We start from the raw sequence: 17,927 nt of genomic DNA, 5'->3' as shown, positions 1-17,927 counted from the left end.
GCTGGCACATCAAACAGCCGGAGCCGCGGGAGCGGGTGAGTACGTGCTGCTCTCTGCAGGCACTCGGGTCGGGTTCCGCGGAGAGAACCGTCGCAGCCGGATCCGACCCGCCTGTCTGCAGCATCTCATTTCTATCTATTTCATATCTATCTATCTCATTTCTATCTATCTCATGTCTGTCTGTCTATCTATCTCATATCTATCTATCTTATATCTATCTCATATCTATCTATCTTATATCTATCTCTTATCTATCTCTCTCATATCTATCTATCTCTCTCATATCCATCTATCTATCTCATATCTATCTATCTCTCTCATATCCATATATCTATATCTATCTATCTTTCTATCTCATATCTATCTATCTATCTATCTATCTATCTCATATCTATCTATCTCATATCTATCTCTCTCTCTCATATCTATTTATCTATCTCTCTATCTCATATCTCTCTATCTCATATCTCTCTATCTCATATCTCTCTATCTCTATCTATCTATCTATCTATCTCATATCCATCTATCTATCTCATATCTATCTATCTCATATCTATCTATTTATCTATTTATCTCATATCTATCTATCTCATATCTATCTCATATCTATCTCTGTCTATCTCTCTCTCTCATATCTATTTATCTATCTATCTATCTCATATCTATCTCTGTCTATCTCTCTCTCTCATATCTATTTATCTATCTATCTATCTCATATCTATCTCATATCTCTCTCTCTCTATCTATCTATCTCTGTGTCTCTCTCTCTCTCATATCTATGTATCTATCTCATATCTATCTATCTCTGTCTCTCTCTATCTATTTATCTATCTATCTCATATCTATCTATCTATCTCATATCTCTCTCTCTCTCATATCTATCCATTTATCTATCTATCTATCTATCTATCTATCTATCTATCTATCTATCTATCTATCTCATATCTATCTCTCTCTCTCATATCTATCTCTCTCTCTCATATCTATCTCTCTCTCTCATATCTATCCATTTATCTATCTATCTATCTCATATCTATCTATCTATCTATCTATCTCATATCTCTATCTATCTATCTCTGTCTCTTGGCTTCCGTGGTTAATTTCAATCCCGGACAACAAGCCCGGATCTTAAAAATTGTGATAATTGAAATGCAAAGTATATTAGAAAGCTGCCGCTTTTCACGACACAATGATTGACCTATATTTCCATAGGACTGAATGCGTCTGTTCATTCTACATTGAGCAGATCTGTAACAAGATAATCCATTTAGGATTCAATGTAATTTTCTCATACGTGTCATTTTCTGCCATCATTTGGTTTTATGTATGGAGTCGGGGAGGAGATGCGAATGTTCCTGTTCGGTGGAGGGTTTCTCTCTCTAATGAGCTGCTGGGCTGTATGGCGTGCTTCACCTTCCTCAGCCGCTTTGGTGCTGTCTGCCGTGCTGCGTTTGCAACCTTGAATCTTTAGTTAAAGACTGGCCCCGGGTGAGACCTTCATGAATTTTACATGTGTTGGGACTTGGGGCCGATAAGCCGAGAACATGATCATTCTCCCCTGGTTCAGCAGGTCCTATAGTCAGATGCAGCTCTTCCTGAGCGTTGTGAGGTTATTGTCAGATTCGCCAGTAGTCGTTCCACCACAATACGCCTGAGATGCCTCGCTCTGCGCCGTGTGCTGTGGGTGGGAATAAACTCCGACCACTGTGGTTAAAATATTCATTGTAAAAAATAGCAGATGTCATATTTTATGATACAAGGTAACGAGAATAAAAGGCGTACAGACACAAAAGAATTAGGCCTTATCACACGGCATTGTTGGTGCCAGATCCATGTTAGATTTTTCCAACGCGAATCTGATGTTTTAATCCATGCCAGAAGTCCGAGGCTGAGCCCTGAAATTCCACTGTGTATTTTCATGCCGATTCGCACACGGATTTAGTTCAAGTCAATGGGGCAAATCTATGTGTGGCCCCCTGACTCGGATTCAGCATTGAACCATGTTGAGAATTGACAGGTCAGTTCTTTTTTTCTGAAATGTAGATTTAAAAAAACACATACAGAAAATTCTGCAACATGTGAATTATGGCTTGGATTTCTATAGCTAGCATTCAGGAGAATGCTAAAATGGTGAAATTGCATCGTGCCTTAAAACGGAAGGGAACCTTGTCATCCCATCCCACTATCGCAGGATTGGGTAACTGCCATGCTTATTAGTTGTCATCACCCTCTGGCCCTCCGTTGTGGACAGATGGGAGGATTTGAGTAAATATATTATGTGTGAGGCAGGAAGAATAGATATAAATTCCTGAGGAGTGGGATGATGGAGTAACACATTGTGTGTGAAATACAATAGGTGAATTACATTGTGTGTGACGAGAGTGCTATATAATGTGTGTGATAAAATTGATAAGATTGTGAGCTCCTGGCAACAGGGATGTTGGGATGATACATTGTATTAGATATGGGTATTACATTATGAGCTCCTGGATGATAGAATTGATACATTGTGTGTAAGATACACTATTCTAACAAAAGTATATGGACGCTCCTCTCAGTAGAATGGATCATGTCTTATGAGCATGTCATGTATCCTAAACCATGCTACATAAGATGCAGACCCTTGAAGGTGTCAGCCATACTTTGTGATGGGAACTGAACGCTATTGGATATATAGGTTATGATGCTGCACACAAGTCATCCATCACAAAGCGCAATGCATTAGCCTTTCTACTATGATGTAAGGAGCATCATCATTGGACAGTTGAAAAATGAAAGAACATTCTATGGAGTGACGAAATGCGCTACTCCATCTTCAAATCAGATGGCCGTACCCAGGTGTGGAGGATGCCTGGAGAATGCCTTTTGCCTGAGTATGTTGTGCCAACAGTTAAAGGGGTTGTCCCACGATAGCAAGTGGGGTTAAGCACTTCTGTATGGCCATATTAATGCACTTTGTAATATACATTGTACATTAAATATTGGCCATACAGAAGTTATACACTTACCCCCTCCGGTGCTGGCGTCCCCGTCTCCATGGCGCCGACCAAAGCCGCCTTCTGCCTGGATTAGATGCGCTTGCGCTGAAGAGGCCGCTCCAGCGTGCTCGCGCCGCACAGGTCTTCTGTGCATGGAGAATGGAGACGGGGACGCCAGCACCAAAGGGGGTAAGTGTATAACTTCTGTATGGCCAATATTTAATGCACGATGTATATTACAAAGTGCATTAATATGGCCATACAGAAGTGCTGAACCCCACTTGCTATCGCGGGACAACCCCTTTAAGTATGGTTATGGTCTGGGGATGTTTATGTGGCATGGTCTCTGTTAAGTGTAGTGGCAAAAACTGTGAACATGATGTGTACTTTGATGTTTTAGACTGCCAACAATGTGCAAACTCAGGAAATGGTCAACAATATTCGAACAAGACAACGCGCCTAGTCATAAATCTAACCCTGTTTTATGTTGGTTTGAGGATTTGAATGTTCAACGATTGGACTGGCAGACACAAAATCCTGACCTGATCTCTTCTAAACATCTTTGGGATGAGCTGGAACGTTTGGTCAGAAAATATGCACTGTAGTCAGGAAATATGAACAGCATCCATCTTCTTTGAGAGAACTCATCAGATGTTTGCAGGATGAATGGAGGGAAATACCAGCTGAACTGTATCAAATGTTAGTAGAAAGTATACCACGGAGATATCTGATGTCATTAGGGCCAAAGGAGACCCACTAAGTATTACTATATGGAAATAAATACTACTTTTGATTCTTGATCAGGTGTCTAATGACTTTTGGTAGGATAGTGTATAATCCAGAGCATGTCAACCTATGTTGCAGAGATTCTCTGTGGATTTCACCCCTTCAAATGAGGGAGTAAAATCCACAGCACTTCAGATCAAAATAAACACCACTGGTGTGAATTTTCTGCTGCAGACAATCTATAGCAGAGCTGCAATGTGCCCTCCGTGATTAAGGGGGGGTTTCCCATCTTGGATATTTGGCATATCCAACAGGATATAGCATAAATGTGGGTCCAAACTCTCAGTCCATTGGTTGTAGTGGCAAGAACCATGAACATGGAGGTGTACCTTGACATTTTTACAATACTTCCAGCAAGACAATGTGTCTTGTCACAAATCCAACGCTGTTTTACTTTGGTTTGAGGATATGGATGTTGTCTGCAGAAAACCCTGACCTGAACCCTACTTAACATCTTTGGGACAAAGTGGAAGATTGGGAGAGGAAATATGAACAGTATTTAACTTCTTTGAGTAAACTCGTCAGACGTTTGCTGGATGAATGAAGGTATATAGCAGATAAAGTGCATTAAACGTTAGTAGAATTTATGCCACGTAGAGTATCCACTGTCATTAGGGCCAAAGGAGCCCCACTAAGTATTACCATATGGAAATCCAGTAGATACTACTATTACTCTTGCTCAGGTGTCCAGTTACTTTTAGTAGGATAGTGTAGGGAAATTACAATGTGGGCTCTTGTCAACTAGGATGATGGGAGTGATATATATGTAACAATGTACAGAATATAAAGAGGGAGCAGGCAAGTCATATAGCCTATAAAACTGTCTGATATTCCAGAATTTGTCCTCGTTCACATCTATGTTGGTGGTTCAAACAATGCCAGAAAAATGGCGGACATCATAATGGAAACCCAACCCAGTCAGTGATGTCTGGTTTATGATGGGTCCGATCCCAACATCACTTTCATTGTTCTCCTTCTATAATGGAGTAGAACGATGGAAGTGTGACGGTGGAAGAAACGGCAATATAAACAAGGCCATAGGTGGATATCGTGAAACCACAGGCTATATCGAATATATTGAAGCAACAATGTATCTTATAGGAATTGACTTGGTTTTAGAAATGATGACACTTATCATATCTTTGAAGAGATAACACTAAGGGTCCATTTACACAAAAAGATTATTGTTTGAATAAATGAATGATGTTCGAGTTCGCTTGTGCAGCCTGTTTAGACAGGCAGATACATCGTTGGCTCGTTCCAAAGAGAAATCGTTTAGTCGTTCACATTCGCTGTATCAGTGAATGAGCATGACTGAGCGATTGCTATTAAATACTGAATGATAAGTGGATGAGCCAAGGATAATTTTTATGCCTGCAGAAAGTGAATGATGAATGAAAAGTGAACGATTATCAATCGCCATTGGCATGCTTCTTGACTGAATGATTATCGTTCACTTTCACTCATTTGAACAATTTTTTTGAACGATAATCATTTCGTCTAAAAGGGCCTTAATAAGGTTTTCCATCCTTCTCCATAACTTGCTTGCCACACATACTGTCACACTTCACAGGAGATAATGAAAATGGCGTCTACCTGTATCAGTCAGATGACAATTGCTCATGATCCCTTAAATTGAAGTAATAGAAGGAACTTTATGACATTACAGTCTTGTCCTAGCAATTGACTTCACAAGGTGGATGAGTATCGGGTGGTGGGGTGGGGGGCAGGCCCCTCCCCCGTCCTGTGTGCAGCTGCTGCTGGTGACCTTTCATATGTTCTAGAATAAGGAGCTTTGATCATGAACCACATCCATCCCTCTAATTGCTGCTCTACCTCTGCACCGCTCATCCCCAGAGACTCGCTCTCTGATTTTCTTTGTGTTTACATTTAATTAATAGGATTTTTTTATTTATCTTGGTGTAATGTATCACGCTGCAGAACTAATGATAGATGTTATAAAGATGAGTGATACAGGCAGAGAAAGCAAAAACAGTAAAGAACCTAAGGTGGGATGTCTGGGAATTTAAAAGGATATTTTCATCTCAGAGTTTATGGCATATTCAAAAGATTGTCCCACCTCTGGGCCGTGCACCTATCTCTAGTTGTGAACCTAATGCCCCAGGCATGCCTGTGGCTGGGGGTGGTCTGGACTATGGTAACATCTGAACAGATTTCGCTACACTGTTTTCATAACTCCTATAGAAGTCAATGAGAGTTTCAAAAACAGCACAGTAAGCTGTACTGTTTCCGTAACTGTTGAGTTACAGACACAGTGTAGCTTACTGTGCTATGCTTTTTCCATAACTCCTATTGATTTCGGTGGGAGTTAGAAAACAACCTAGGCAAGCTGTGCTCAGAGATTTTTGTTAAGGCCCTTTCACTCGGGCAGAATTTTTACAAATCTGCACCTTAACCCACCACTGCGAATTCAGTACAAAGATCCGCAAGTCTCATTGTGGTATTTAATGTGGAACTGCCGGCAGAAGTCTTGTAAGTCATGGAGCCATGCTCATTTTTGTGTGGAATTCAAAGTGACTTGTGGCGCGGAATGCAGAAAAATTCTGTCTGTGTGAAAGGGCCCTGAGGGCTTATTCACAGGAGCATATATATTGCCCGATGTTTTCACGGCCGGCCGATATACGCTTTCATCTGATGCAGTAAATTCCAATGCATCAGATCACACAGGCGTATCCCTGCGGCGTAAAGGTGCCGGGCTGGCCAATATAGCGCGAGGCGCTTTTATGCCAGGCAGAAAGATAGTCCTGGAACTATCTGTCTGCCCAGAATATGTCGGCCGCTGCATAGACTCCTATGGGAGCCAATGACAGAGGCCGGAAAAGGGAGGTGGGAGGCAATCTCCTCCCCTCCGGCTGTTTGCAGTGGGAGAGGGTGAGACAGGGGCAGAGTTAATCTCCACCCCACCCCCTCCCATTTCTCACTGCGGACAAGGGGCGAGGGGGGGGGCGGAGCTTAGCTCCGCCTCCTCCCATTGCAAACAGCCGGATGGGAGGAGATTCCCTCCCACCTCCCTTTTCTGGCCACTGTCATTGGCTCCCATAGGAGCAACGGCATTGCAGCCTCGGTGTATATGAATGGGCGCATAAACGTTAGATTTGTGTGCCCATTAACGTCTTTTTACAGCGCCAGCGGCCGTGCTTAAAAACGCCTATGACCGTGTGAACGAGCCCTTAGTGATGTGATGTGTTTAACTGAAAGAGGATTGTCTAGACTGGATACACCTGTAACAAAGCTTGAATTGTGAAAAGTATTTGATATGTACAGGTTTCGGCTCTGGAAGTTTACAGCAAAAATCTTGAAAATGGTGTGGGAATTGAAATACAAACGGGCATATTTATTATCTATCTTGCACCAGAAATGTGGCATCAAAAAGTTGCAAAATTTTCAACTTTTTAATTGTTTACACTGGCCCTACAACTTTTTTTAAAAAGTGGGTGGGGTTTAGCATCGCAAAGCCTGGCCGCTTGCGGTTCATCACGTTTATTACAGTTCATGCCAAGAACTGACGTCAATTATAGTTAAAATCTACGCTGGCTCATAGCTCGCTTAAATTTTAGATTTAGCACACGGGCGGTCGGAGAGTGCAACAAATGTATTGAGTCTTGTGTATGAAATGTAAGTCTAAGTAAATGTGTATTAAAGTCTATTAGAAAACTGCTGAAGTTTTTTCATTGTATAATGAATGAACTATTTTAACAAAATATTAATAGCAAAACTCCTTTAATTCTGGGAAGTAGAAAAGAAATAATAGATATTTTCACAACAAAGACTTAAAATAGAAATGGAAAGTCTATTACAAAGTTTCAGAATTTTTCTGTAATACATTGATTAACCCCTTCATGCCGCGGCCCCCTTTTTCCCCCCATTTTCGTTTTTTCCTCCCCCTTTAAAAAAATCGTAACTCCTTTATATATCCATGGACGTCGCTGTTTGAAAAACTTTTAAAAAATTCTAAGTGGAGTAAAATGAAAAAAAACGACATTTCACCATCTTTCAGTGCGTCTTGTTTCTACGGCGCACAAACTGCAACAAAAACGACATGATGACTTTATTCTATGGGTCAGTACGATTACTACGATACCAAACTTGTATTTTTTTTTTTTACTATACTACTCTTTTTTTTTTCAATTCTTTTCTGCGGTCATCTTGTGCACGCAATAACTTTTTTTTTTCTTCTGTCGTTGTATTTGAGCAAGGGCTCATTTTTTGCAGGATGTCCTGAAGTTTCCGTTAGTACTAATTTGGAATACATTCGACTTTTTGATTGCTTTTTATTGCGTTTTTTCTGTGAGACAGGGTGACTGAAAAAGTTCATTTCTGGCGTTCTTTTTTTTTTTTTGGATGCAATTCACCGTGCGGGGTAAATAATGTGCTACTATTAGATATGTATTTTTATTTTGTTATTTAGGTTTTTTAATTATCGATTTGGCAAAAGGGGGGTGATTTAAACTTATTAATTTTTTTTTTTTACAACTAAAAAAACTTTAGTGATCTTTTTTTTAAACTTTACATTCAAGTCCCCCTGGGGGACTACAATATGGGATCCTGTGAGCGCTCCTGCAGTATGACGTAATGCTACAGCATTACGTCATACTGCAATTTCACTGGCAGCCTATAAAGCCACCCCGTGGAGTGGCTTGATAGGCAGTCTCTCAAGGCAGCCCTGGGGCCTTTCAGAAGGCCCCCGGCTGCCATGACACCTGCACGGCTTCCCCGAACATCGTTCGGGGGATTTAAATGCCGCTATTGCCCGCGGGTGTCAGCTGTAATAAACAGCTGACACCCGCGCTGTATGACGCCCACGCTTCATACATACCCCGACACTCCAGGACGTAAATGTATGTCATGCAGCAGGAAGGCGTTAAAGGGGTTTTCCAGGACTAAAGTTATGACGACTAATCTTAAGAATAGGTTATCAATATCTGATCATGGGGTTAGCCACTTGTTGCCATCACGTATCAGCCGATTGAAGAGGCAATAGTGTCTGAGTGAGCATCACAGCCTCTTCTCAGGCCTGTGACGTCCCATTCATCTATCACATGGCCTGAGAGTAGCTCAGCGATAAATGGCACAGCTGCTATGAAATGTAGTGACTGCTATGCAGTCAGGGACGGACACAGAGTGCCGAGGACCCCTGAGCAAAGAGGGTGCTTGCCCTCCCCCTTCCAAAATATATATATATTGGGAAAGACTAAATTCTAAAGACCCTTCCTCCATTGAGCATGAACATTTACTAGCCCCATGTAAATGTTCAGATAAAGACCCACTTGCTGTCTGCCTCATGAATAGCAAAAACCAAAAAAAAGGTCACTAGTGTGAGATTACACTTTTCCTATGCTTGTAAGCGTAATACATAGTTACGCAGTTATATGTTACCCCAGAGCAGACACTAAAATAATATCACATACCATATATACAAGTTGCAAACACTATTACCATTCATATTACCTCCATACTGTCACTGAACAAAACCCACTACACCGTGTTTAGCCTTACCAATATTTAACACTATAGAAGGGGCAAATAATACCCCCTTATATGATCACATATTGACAGAATACCACCATACCGTTGCCAAAGAAAACACTATCCAAAGACCAATATTACCCCCATATAGTTACCATATATACCATATGTTAGATACTAGCTCTACTGGGAAACTGCAGACTGTATAAGGTATTACAGTGCAGTTACCTCTCTGATTAGAGAAGTTGAATTTCCCCTTCTTCTTCATCTGGCCCAGACCGTCATGATAACTTCTCCCAGTCACAACTTATCTCTGCAGAATGACACACAGACATTTTTGGCTACTCACTTTTCCAACATCCTCCCTACTTTTTCCACACTTCTATACAATCTCCCCATTTGCAGTGCCCCAGCCGATTGAAGTAATAAGAATAAGATAGTAATGATGCCATCAGTGATTCCTCACAAAGTAATAGTGTCCCCATTTTTTGCCCCTGTAGAGGCCACATAGTAAGTGCTGCTTATAGTGACTTTCTCACAGTAAAGATGTCCCAACATAGTAATAATGCTTTCTTTATGCTCCTACTCAGTAATAATGCCCCTTTTGTTAGCATTCATTAACAATACTGTGTTCTGCTTTCAGTCAGTAATAATACCCTTTATGTCCCTAGTTAGTAATAATACCTTTTCTTGCTGCCTTTTAAAAGTAATGTCCCCTTTTAGATATAATGCCACTTCTGCCACCTTTAGATATGCCACCTTTTGCCTTTTTTTTACATATATATGCAAACTTTTGTCCACTTTTACATATGACACCTTTTACCTCTTTTACATATATGTACCACCTTTTTCCCCCTTTTACATATAACTGCCACCTTTTCCCCATTTTACAGGTAGATGCTACCTTTTGCCCCCTTTAACCTACAGATGTCACCTTCCCTGTATATGCCAACTGTTGCCCACTTTTACGTGTATATGCTTTTCCCCCATTAAACATATACTGACCCCTTATAAAGATGTAACAAAATAAGTATATGCTCACCTCCACTGTTGCACCCCGCTGTTGTAGTCGGCACCGTTGTCCCACACTGACTTATGGGTTGGCCGATCATGTGACAGACACAATTGCTGCAGTTAATCCCTGGTTTCAGCATTAATAAGGCTGGGAATTTCCACAGAGATCATGTAATCGCACAACCCATACGTTAGCAGAGGACAGCGACGCCGAGTTACAGCTGCCGTGGAGCGACAGGGGAGGTAAGTATGTACAAGTTTTTATTTTATTAAACACACTGAAATGACAGCGGTGCGCACCGAAGCTCTACGGCACTTCAGACACCTGACCAGGGTTATGAAAATTAAAATCCTGGAAAACCCCATTTAAGCTTTATTTACAAAGAATGGCAAACCTCTAAGCAGATTGTAGATGTGGTGGAGGGTCACTTTAAGAGTGAAATACTTACATTTGGAGCATATTTAATAAGCCCAGCGTTTCATACACCGGTCTACCTGCACGGCCAGCTGTGAGCAAGAAATGTGTTAAGAGGAGTAAGCCTCTTAATACATTTGTTCCATCCTCTGGCACCTTCGTATGCCAGATGGAAGCCTACGAGCTGAAGTAGATTTCTAGTATAATGTACGTCAATTTCTTGTGTATATTATGATCAATGTGATGGGCCACGTGTGGCCACACCCATAAATGTAGTCCCCACCCACTTTTGTGAAAAAGTCCTAGAAGTTGCCTACACTAAAATTGTGACGTTTGTATGCCAGAATTCTGTTATAAATGCCGTAAAAATACATCTGCCACACTATACGTATAGAATAGAAAGTCATTGTTCAGCGGGAATACACACAAAGGGGGAAATGTATCATAAGTGGAATTTCTGATGCCAGTTTTCTGGCAGCTTTTCTTCCATTCTCCAGTTTAAAGATGTAACAGATTTATCAAATGTCTCACGATGATGATACATTTATAACATCTTTAAATTTGTCTGTACTGTGTGCGAGATAAAGAACTTAAGCTAGTGCATAGCTATCGAGAAAGAGTATATAACCGCAGTGAAGTATAGTACCGAACAATGATGCCAGTTGTCATTACACTGTCCATGTAGTGTTTGCTATAAACAATAGTTTATTATCATACATGATACATTGATACAAAGTTCATTTAACAAATGTCAAATATACGAGGTGCGCCATGAAAAAGTAGCTGGCACCGCACTCTTATGAAAGCTGTCGAAAAGGAAAATCCATCTTTGTTGCCCATAGCAACCAATGACAGGGCAGGTTTCATTTCTTATAGTGTTGAGGTAAATTAAAAATGATTGGTTCTATGCGCCCTGTCTAGCTAGTCTGAGAAAAAAAGCTCAACTGAATGAGGATACAAGCAAGTGATGCAGTTTAGTGCTTTATCCTGCACAGACTATGGAGATGTGGAGTCACTTTGTACGTCACCAAGCTGTTGGAGTGCGACAAATTTTGCAACTATTAGTCAAATGTCCCAACGCACCCAAACGACACTCCTTTTCTAAACACATTTGAAGCATGGAGTGAGAGACGTAACATCTGTTCTTTTTTGGTGCAAATCAATGACAAAGTTAGAGGGAAGATCCTTAAAAACTAGGATGTAAGTTAGGATGTAAGCTTTGGGCAAGGACCTCCAAAGTAGTATTTTCTGTACCACGTGCCACACTAGAAAGGCAGCGGGAGATTAGGGAGGTAAACAAGTGGCTTGAGAGTAGGTGTAGGAAAAAAGGGTTTGGGTTTTTGGAGAACTGGGGCGACTTTGCTGTCAACTACAGGTTCTGTCATAGGGACGGGCTGCATCTCAATGAGGGAGGGTGCAGCTGTGCTAGGGGAGAAGATGACTAGAAGGTTGGAGGTCTGTTTAAACTAGGGACTGGGAGTAGGCAATTAGGGACATAGAGGGGAAACTAGTCCCAGATCACTGTCTACACTAAGTAATGAGAATGGGGGTGAAACAGAGGGAGGGGTAAGAAAGCAGTGACCATAATATAATATATTTCCACTTGTTCATCAACAGGGTGTTTTTTCTGTCTGGGTGCGGGCGGGGGACACGAACATTAAAATGCAGGAAGGCAAAGTTCAATCAGCTTAGAAATTCCCTTAACCTTATTGACTAGGAAAGTGTACTAGGAATTGACTAGGAAATTCACATAACACAGCGGCCGTTCACTACTAAACATCGGCTGTTTAAACTGCACGATGAGCTACGAGCTTCATCGCTGTTCTTTTATGCAGTATAAATGATGGACGATCAGCTCATCGCTCATCGTGCAGTTTAAACAGCGGCCGTTCAATAGTGAACGGCGGCTGTGTTATGTGAATGGAGGGGGGCGGAGGAGCAAGAGGAGAGAAATCTCCTGCACTGCCCTGCCCCCCTGCTGGCCGCTCTATGAACCAGCCTATTCTGCTAGCTCCCGTATGGGAGCACAGAGACACACGGACGAGTGTCGGGCGTCGTTTGCCCGACATTCGTCCCATGTAAAAGGACCTTTAAAAGTAGGAGAAAACTAATGTGGCTCAATAAAGATATACAGGAGGCAGTAAACAACACAAATGAAAACATTTAAACTACTAAAACAAAAAGGCAGTGAAAAAGCACTAAAAAACTATAAGGAAAAAAATAAATTCTGTAAAATGTAAATTAAAGCAGACAGAGAGACGCCAAAGAAAGTAAAACTAACCCTAAACAGTTCTTCAACTATATAAATGGTAAAAAGATTAAAACGGAAAGTGTTAGCCCTTTAAAAATGTAATGAGGGAAGAATTGTGGAGGGTGATGAGGAGAAAGCTAATCTGTTAAATATTTTTTTTGCCAGTATATTCACAGAGGAAAATGAAATGCGTGGTGAAATGCATAATGATGAAGTAAACTCTCCATTAACTCTCACCAGTTTAGCCTAGAAAGAAGTACAGAGCTGCCTTAAAAAGATTAGACAAATCAAGGGGTCCCGATAGCATAGACCCTCCCAGGTTGTAAGGGAATTAGGTAATGCAATAGACAAACCGTTGTTTCTAACATTTAAGGACTTTATAGTGATGGGGTCTGTTCTATTGGATTAGTGTACAAATGTGGTGCCGATATTCAAAAAAGGGGTCAAAAAGTGCACCTGGAAACTACAGGCGGTAAGCTTTACTTCTATTGTGAGTAAAATGTTTGAAGGGTTTCTAAGAGATGCTATCCTGGAGGACCTCAAAGAAAATAGCTGAATAACTCCATATCAGCATGGATATTTTAAATGTGCCCAAAAGACTTTGATATTTATGAAGTTTCTATTAAATATGAAAGATTTCTAAATCTATGTGACGCGCTGAAAGCGGAGAGCGTTTACATGCAGCGAAAATTCCTCCCCCTCTTCCCTTCCTCCAGAATCGTGACTGGACTAATCACATGGTCAGCGCCACACTGATAGACTTGAAGTTGTGGTGAATCATAAGTGCAGTCTCTTAGTGGTGGGAGGGCCACTAGATCATTGGATTTCAGACATGGACACACAGGCCTCTTCTCTCTCATCCCCAAGTGCCACCCTGTGCCCACCCACTATATTAACACTGGTGAGTGGCGACCACAATGAAAGTGTAAGGCAAAATAGATGAGAGTGGCAGCATGAATGGTAGTATCTCTCTTAATTTAAAAATAAAAAACTTTATTCATTCCATATAAAAACGACTTTTCGGCCGACAATGCCCTTTTTCGACCTTAGCTTGAAAAGGGCCATTGTCGGTCGAAACATCACTTTTACATGGAATGAATAAAGTTTTTTTATTTTTAATTGAGAGATTCTACCATTTATGCTGCCACTCTTATCTATTTTGCCTTGGCTATTTGGAGACCACGGGTTCAGGTCTTTTACTAGTGGCTTTGCAAGCAGACCACCTCCCCTTACTGTGGTATAGATTGAGTGCCGTGGCTTCTACATCTATTCTCTTGAACAATGAAAGTGTAGCCTGCCTGGAATAAAACATCACTATGTGACAGGGGGGCCCTTAGGCCCCCTGGCTAATGGATTGAGTCACAATTCCTACCCCTATAGCTACGCCAGTGGTCCTGATCGCAACTGTAGCTGCTGCAACCCCCATAGTTATGGCACTGACTGTTCCTCAGGATCAGTATGAGATAAGTAGCAGGTAGGCAACCATACCATTTAATGATTACATTAGTGAATTGCATAAGTGGCAATTCCATAACATTGACATTATGAGAACATCCCTGCAGGCACCATCCACAGTGTAAAAGGTGTTTTTATAGCAGTGCAGCTGTCTTATATATCCTTCCTCTGGAGATGAAGCTGCTGGCAGAGCCTGGTGATATCTGCCGCTTATTAGGGAACTTTTATGTTCTAACATTGTCAGATAAAATCTAGGGCAGGTGCTGTAAATCAGAAAGCGAGAGCATTGGCCTGTGTCCTGTGTGGTGTCCACACTGTGCTGACAAATTGCACGGATGTAGAGAGATGGAAAAGGGGGTACATCACTAATGAGAAGAAATACCATTATTTTAGAAATGGACTGTTACCTGTAGCAACAAGCACATGATAAAGCAGACGTGAAGATGGGTATCCGTGAAGCTCTGGTCCTCCTTTACCCCAAGAACAAATCAAGAGGAAGAAGAAGATGGGAAAAAATGACAACAGATATGGAATATTTGTTCCATTTCCATATTACCAAGCAGTAGGGAATGACTGTGACACCTGGGGTACACGACAATGACACGCCGAGAATTGGGGTACAGATCCATGGAACACAGTGACATTGAGGGTACAGGACAGAGACACAACTGATTCAGGACAATGATATACTGGCACTTGGATAATGATACATTGGCATTTGGGCTAAAGGGCAGTGACCTAGTGGCAAGTAGGGTACACCGTAAATGAGCTTATGCACGCAGTTCTGCAGGTTGTGTGCTGCTGGGTAAAGTTGGGATGTTTCTTGCTCATGTCTTCGGGAAGCTGCTCACTCTGTGATTCCCACTGTGTTCTGTCAGCCTAGCAATAATTCCTCCATACCTCCATACCTCCGGCTTGTTACCTATCAGCAGGTATTTAGAACTGATACATATCAGCTCTGTGCTTGCCTGCTGCTGTGTTTTGGGGAGCAGAAACTATTGCTGCATTATGGATATCCCACCTGCAGGAATGCAGAACAAAATGTATTTAATGAATCTAAATAGTAACCATTGCATGATGGCGAATGTAGTGCTGGTTCTCTGAGACAATTATGTCACACATCAGAGGTTTAGATACAGCAGCTCTGCAAACAATATCACAGATGATAGGCTTAGATACAGTGGCCAGGCATACAGTATTAAACACAATAGGCTTAGATGTACAGCTCAACAGACAGTATCACACGATAGGATCAGACATACAGCTCAACAGACTATCACACAAGTTAGCTCATGTGCCTGGTTAATGACTCATTTGCTAATGAGTCGTTTTAATTAGTTCACACTTGGGAATACAGTGTCCATATTGGGCCATTCTCTGAGTCAAATATTATATTAATGAAAGTTTGACCACTGGCACTTGATGCTGACACTGACTCTGATTTCTGATTGTCACAGTGAATGTTGGTGTCAAAGTCAGCGATTAAAAGTTCATTAATATGATGTTTGACTCTCAGGATGCCGGGGATTCCCAAGCAGATGTGAAACCACCCTGCTTCATACACGAGTTACAGTCTGTCCAGAGCTGCAATGACAATTCTGCTGGTTGTTATAGGAGGAAACAATCAGCAAGCTTGTGAACAGAGAATCTCTAGAAGTTTAGTTGAACTTCTATAATGCAGGGGGACATTCGGGGTTCACACCTGCGTTAGGGTTCAGGTCAGGGTTTCTGTCGATGCTCAGTTTTTGGAGAATGTGAAAACCTGAAATTAACTGTTAATTTATTTTTTTTCATTGATTTCAGTAAGTTTTCCAAAAAAAAAAAAGTTTGTCACCAGTTTGCTTCAGTCCCTTTTTTTTGACTGGAACAAAGATGCAGCAGACTGAAAAAAACTGAAGCAAAGTGATGGTCGCCTATATCGGTCAGGCGTAAAAACTTCGCCATTTATGCGCTCGTGTGAATGAAGCCTCAGGCTGCTATCACATTCTTATATGTAATAACACTAATTGCCGTGTTGCACCTGTGCTTGCTGGTTCAGCCTGGCTAGCGCTCATGTCACAACCGCTTTACTTTCATCCTGTGCCATTGTTTCATTGTGTTCATTTTGCAGGTCAGTAATATATTGTTCTTTCATTATAGCTATTAACGAGTTTCCGGATGATTTATTCAGCATCAAAGAACGGCAGAAAGGAGCTGTCTTGCTGCACATATTCTGCGTAAGTTTGTGCTTTTGAACATAAATGAATTTGTTAAATACAGATTGGTGTATGTTGGGGTATTCCCATCTCGGGAATCCTATTTCAGTGTGTTTTAAATAGCAAAATAATGTTTATTTCCAAACTGCTCCGTTCTCCAGATATTGCAATTATTGATTCTTCTATTCTCTGGTTGTTTACTGCTTGTTGCTATGGAAACAGACCACCTCTACTATGTAAAGAGATAGCAGAGAAGGCTGGCTCTTGTGCACTTCTTTCATCTAAATATGATAGCTGGGATCTCAGGAACTCATACTCACTAGTTGTCAGCCCCGTCACCAGCTACCTTTCTACCCTGCTATTACTTTTTATAGAAGAGGTGGTCTGTTTCCCTGGCAACGAGCAGTAAACAACTAGAGGACAGAAGAATCAATAACTGCAATATCTGGAGAACGGAGCATTTTGGAAATAAACCTCTTATGGGTGAATACGTTATTTTGCGATTTAGAAGACACTGAAATAGGCTTCCTGAGATTGGAATACCCCTTTATGCTGATATCAGAGAAGTATAACATGGAGGAATAGATTTTTGTCCAATATTATTATCATTGCATTCCCAGTCAGTGAATGGGCACATTCTTGCTTATATCCAGGGACTGAAAACATGCCCTTATCTAATACCTTTCACAGGGTTTGTTACAATTGTGTCCAATCTAGACGGTCCCATACACATCAGTAACACAAATCTCTCTTGTCCTGGACTGACAGTTTGTTACCGTGTATTATTACAGGTATAATCTCAATCTGGTAACAGACCACAAACTAATTTACAAAATTTATGTTACTTAGGCCCCCCTCACACAGGCACTTTTTTACCGCGATTAGCGCACGCTTTCAGCACTGCGCTAATCGTGGTACAACGCGCCTATTGTTTTTCATAGGATCGCTCACACAGGCACAGACAGACGATTGATCGCAGCTGAAAACGCAGCCAAAACACTGGCAAAATGCATGATAACACTGCTGAAACCGCAGTAAACGCAGCGTTGTAAAACACTGCGTTTTTGCAAATGCCTGTGAGAGGAAGGCCTTAGGGTGGGTTCACACCTGCACCCAGGGTTCAGCTTTCCTGTTCCATCTCAGGACAGAACCGAACAGCACCGAATGGACCCCATTAACTATAATGGGGGCCGTCTGATTTACTATCCTAGCCATCAATGAAAACTGCGAAACAGAGACCAATATGTCTCAGTTTCAGCAGGCTTTTATTTATTTGACACATTTTGTGTTGGCACGAATAGTGCAGTCCACCATGTTATTCTTTCAGACTATTGGAAGCAAATGGA

The 17,927-nt window shown here is 41.4% G+C and overlaps 1 protein-coding gene across 3 annotated transcripts in view; it reads left to right on the top strand.

Annotated features, from left to right (window-relative positions):
- SLC24A4 (solute carrier family 24 member 4) overlaps nt 1–17,927 on the top strand; it is a 90,530-nt gene that overhangs the window by 23,869 nt on the left and 48,734 nt on the right. For all 3 annotated transcript variants that reach the window (XM_066607534.1, XM_066607532.1, XM_066607533.1), the window contains exon 3: nt 16,526–16,602. In XM_066607534.1, the coding sequence (XP_066463631.1) occupies nt 16,526–16,602 (77 nt within the window). The remainder of the gene's footprint in view (nt 1–16,525; nt 16,603–17,927) is intronic.

This window comes from Eleutherodactylus coqui, chromosome 6 (assembly GCF_035609145.1).
Source record: "Eleutherodactylus coqui strain aEleCoq1 chromosome 6, aEleCoq1.hap1, whole genome shotgun sequence".
Taxonomy (NCBI): Eukaryota; Metazoa; Chordata; class Amphibia; order Anura; family Eleutherodactylidae; genus Eleutherodactylus; species Eleutherodactylus coqui.
Note: the sequence above shows the minus strand (reverse complement) of the source record. Positions and strands in the feature narration are given on the sequence as shown.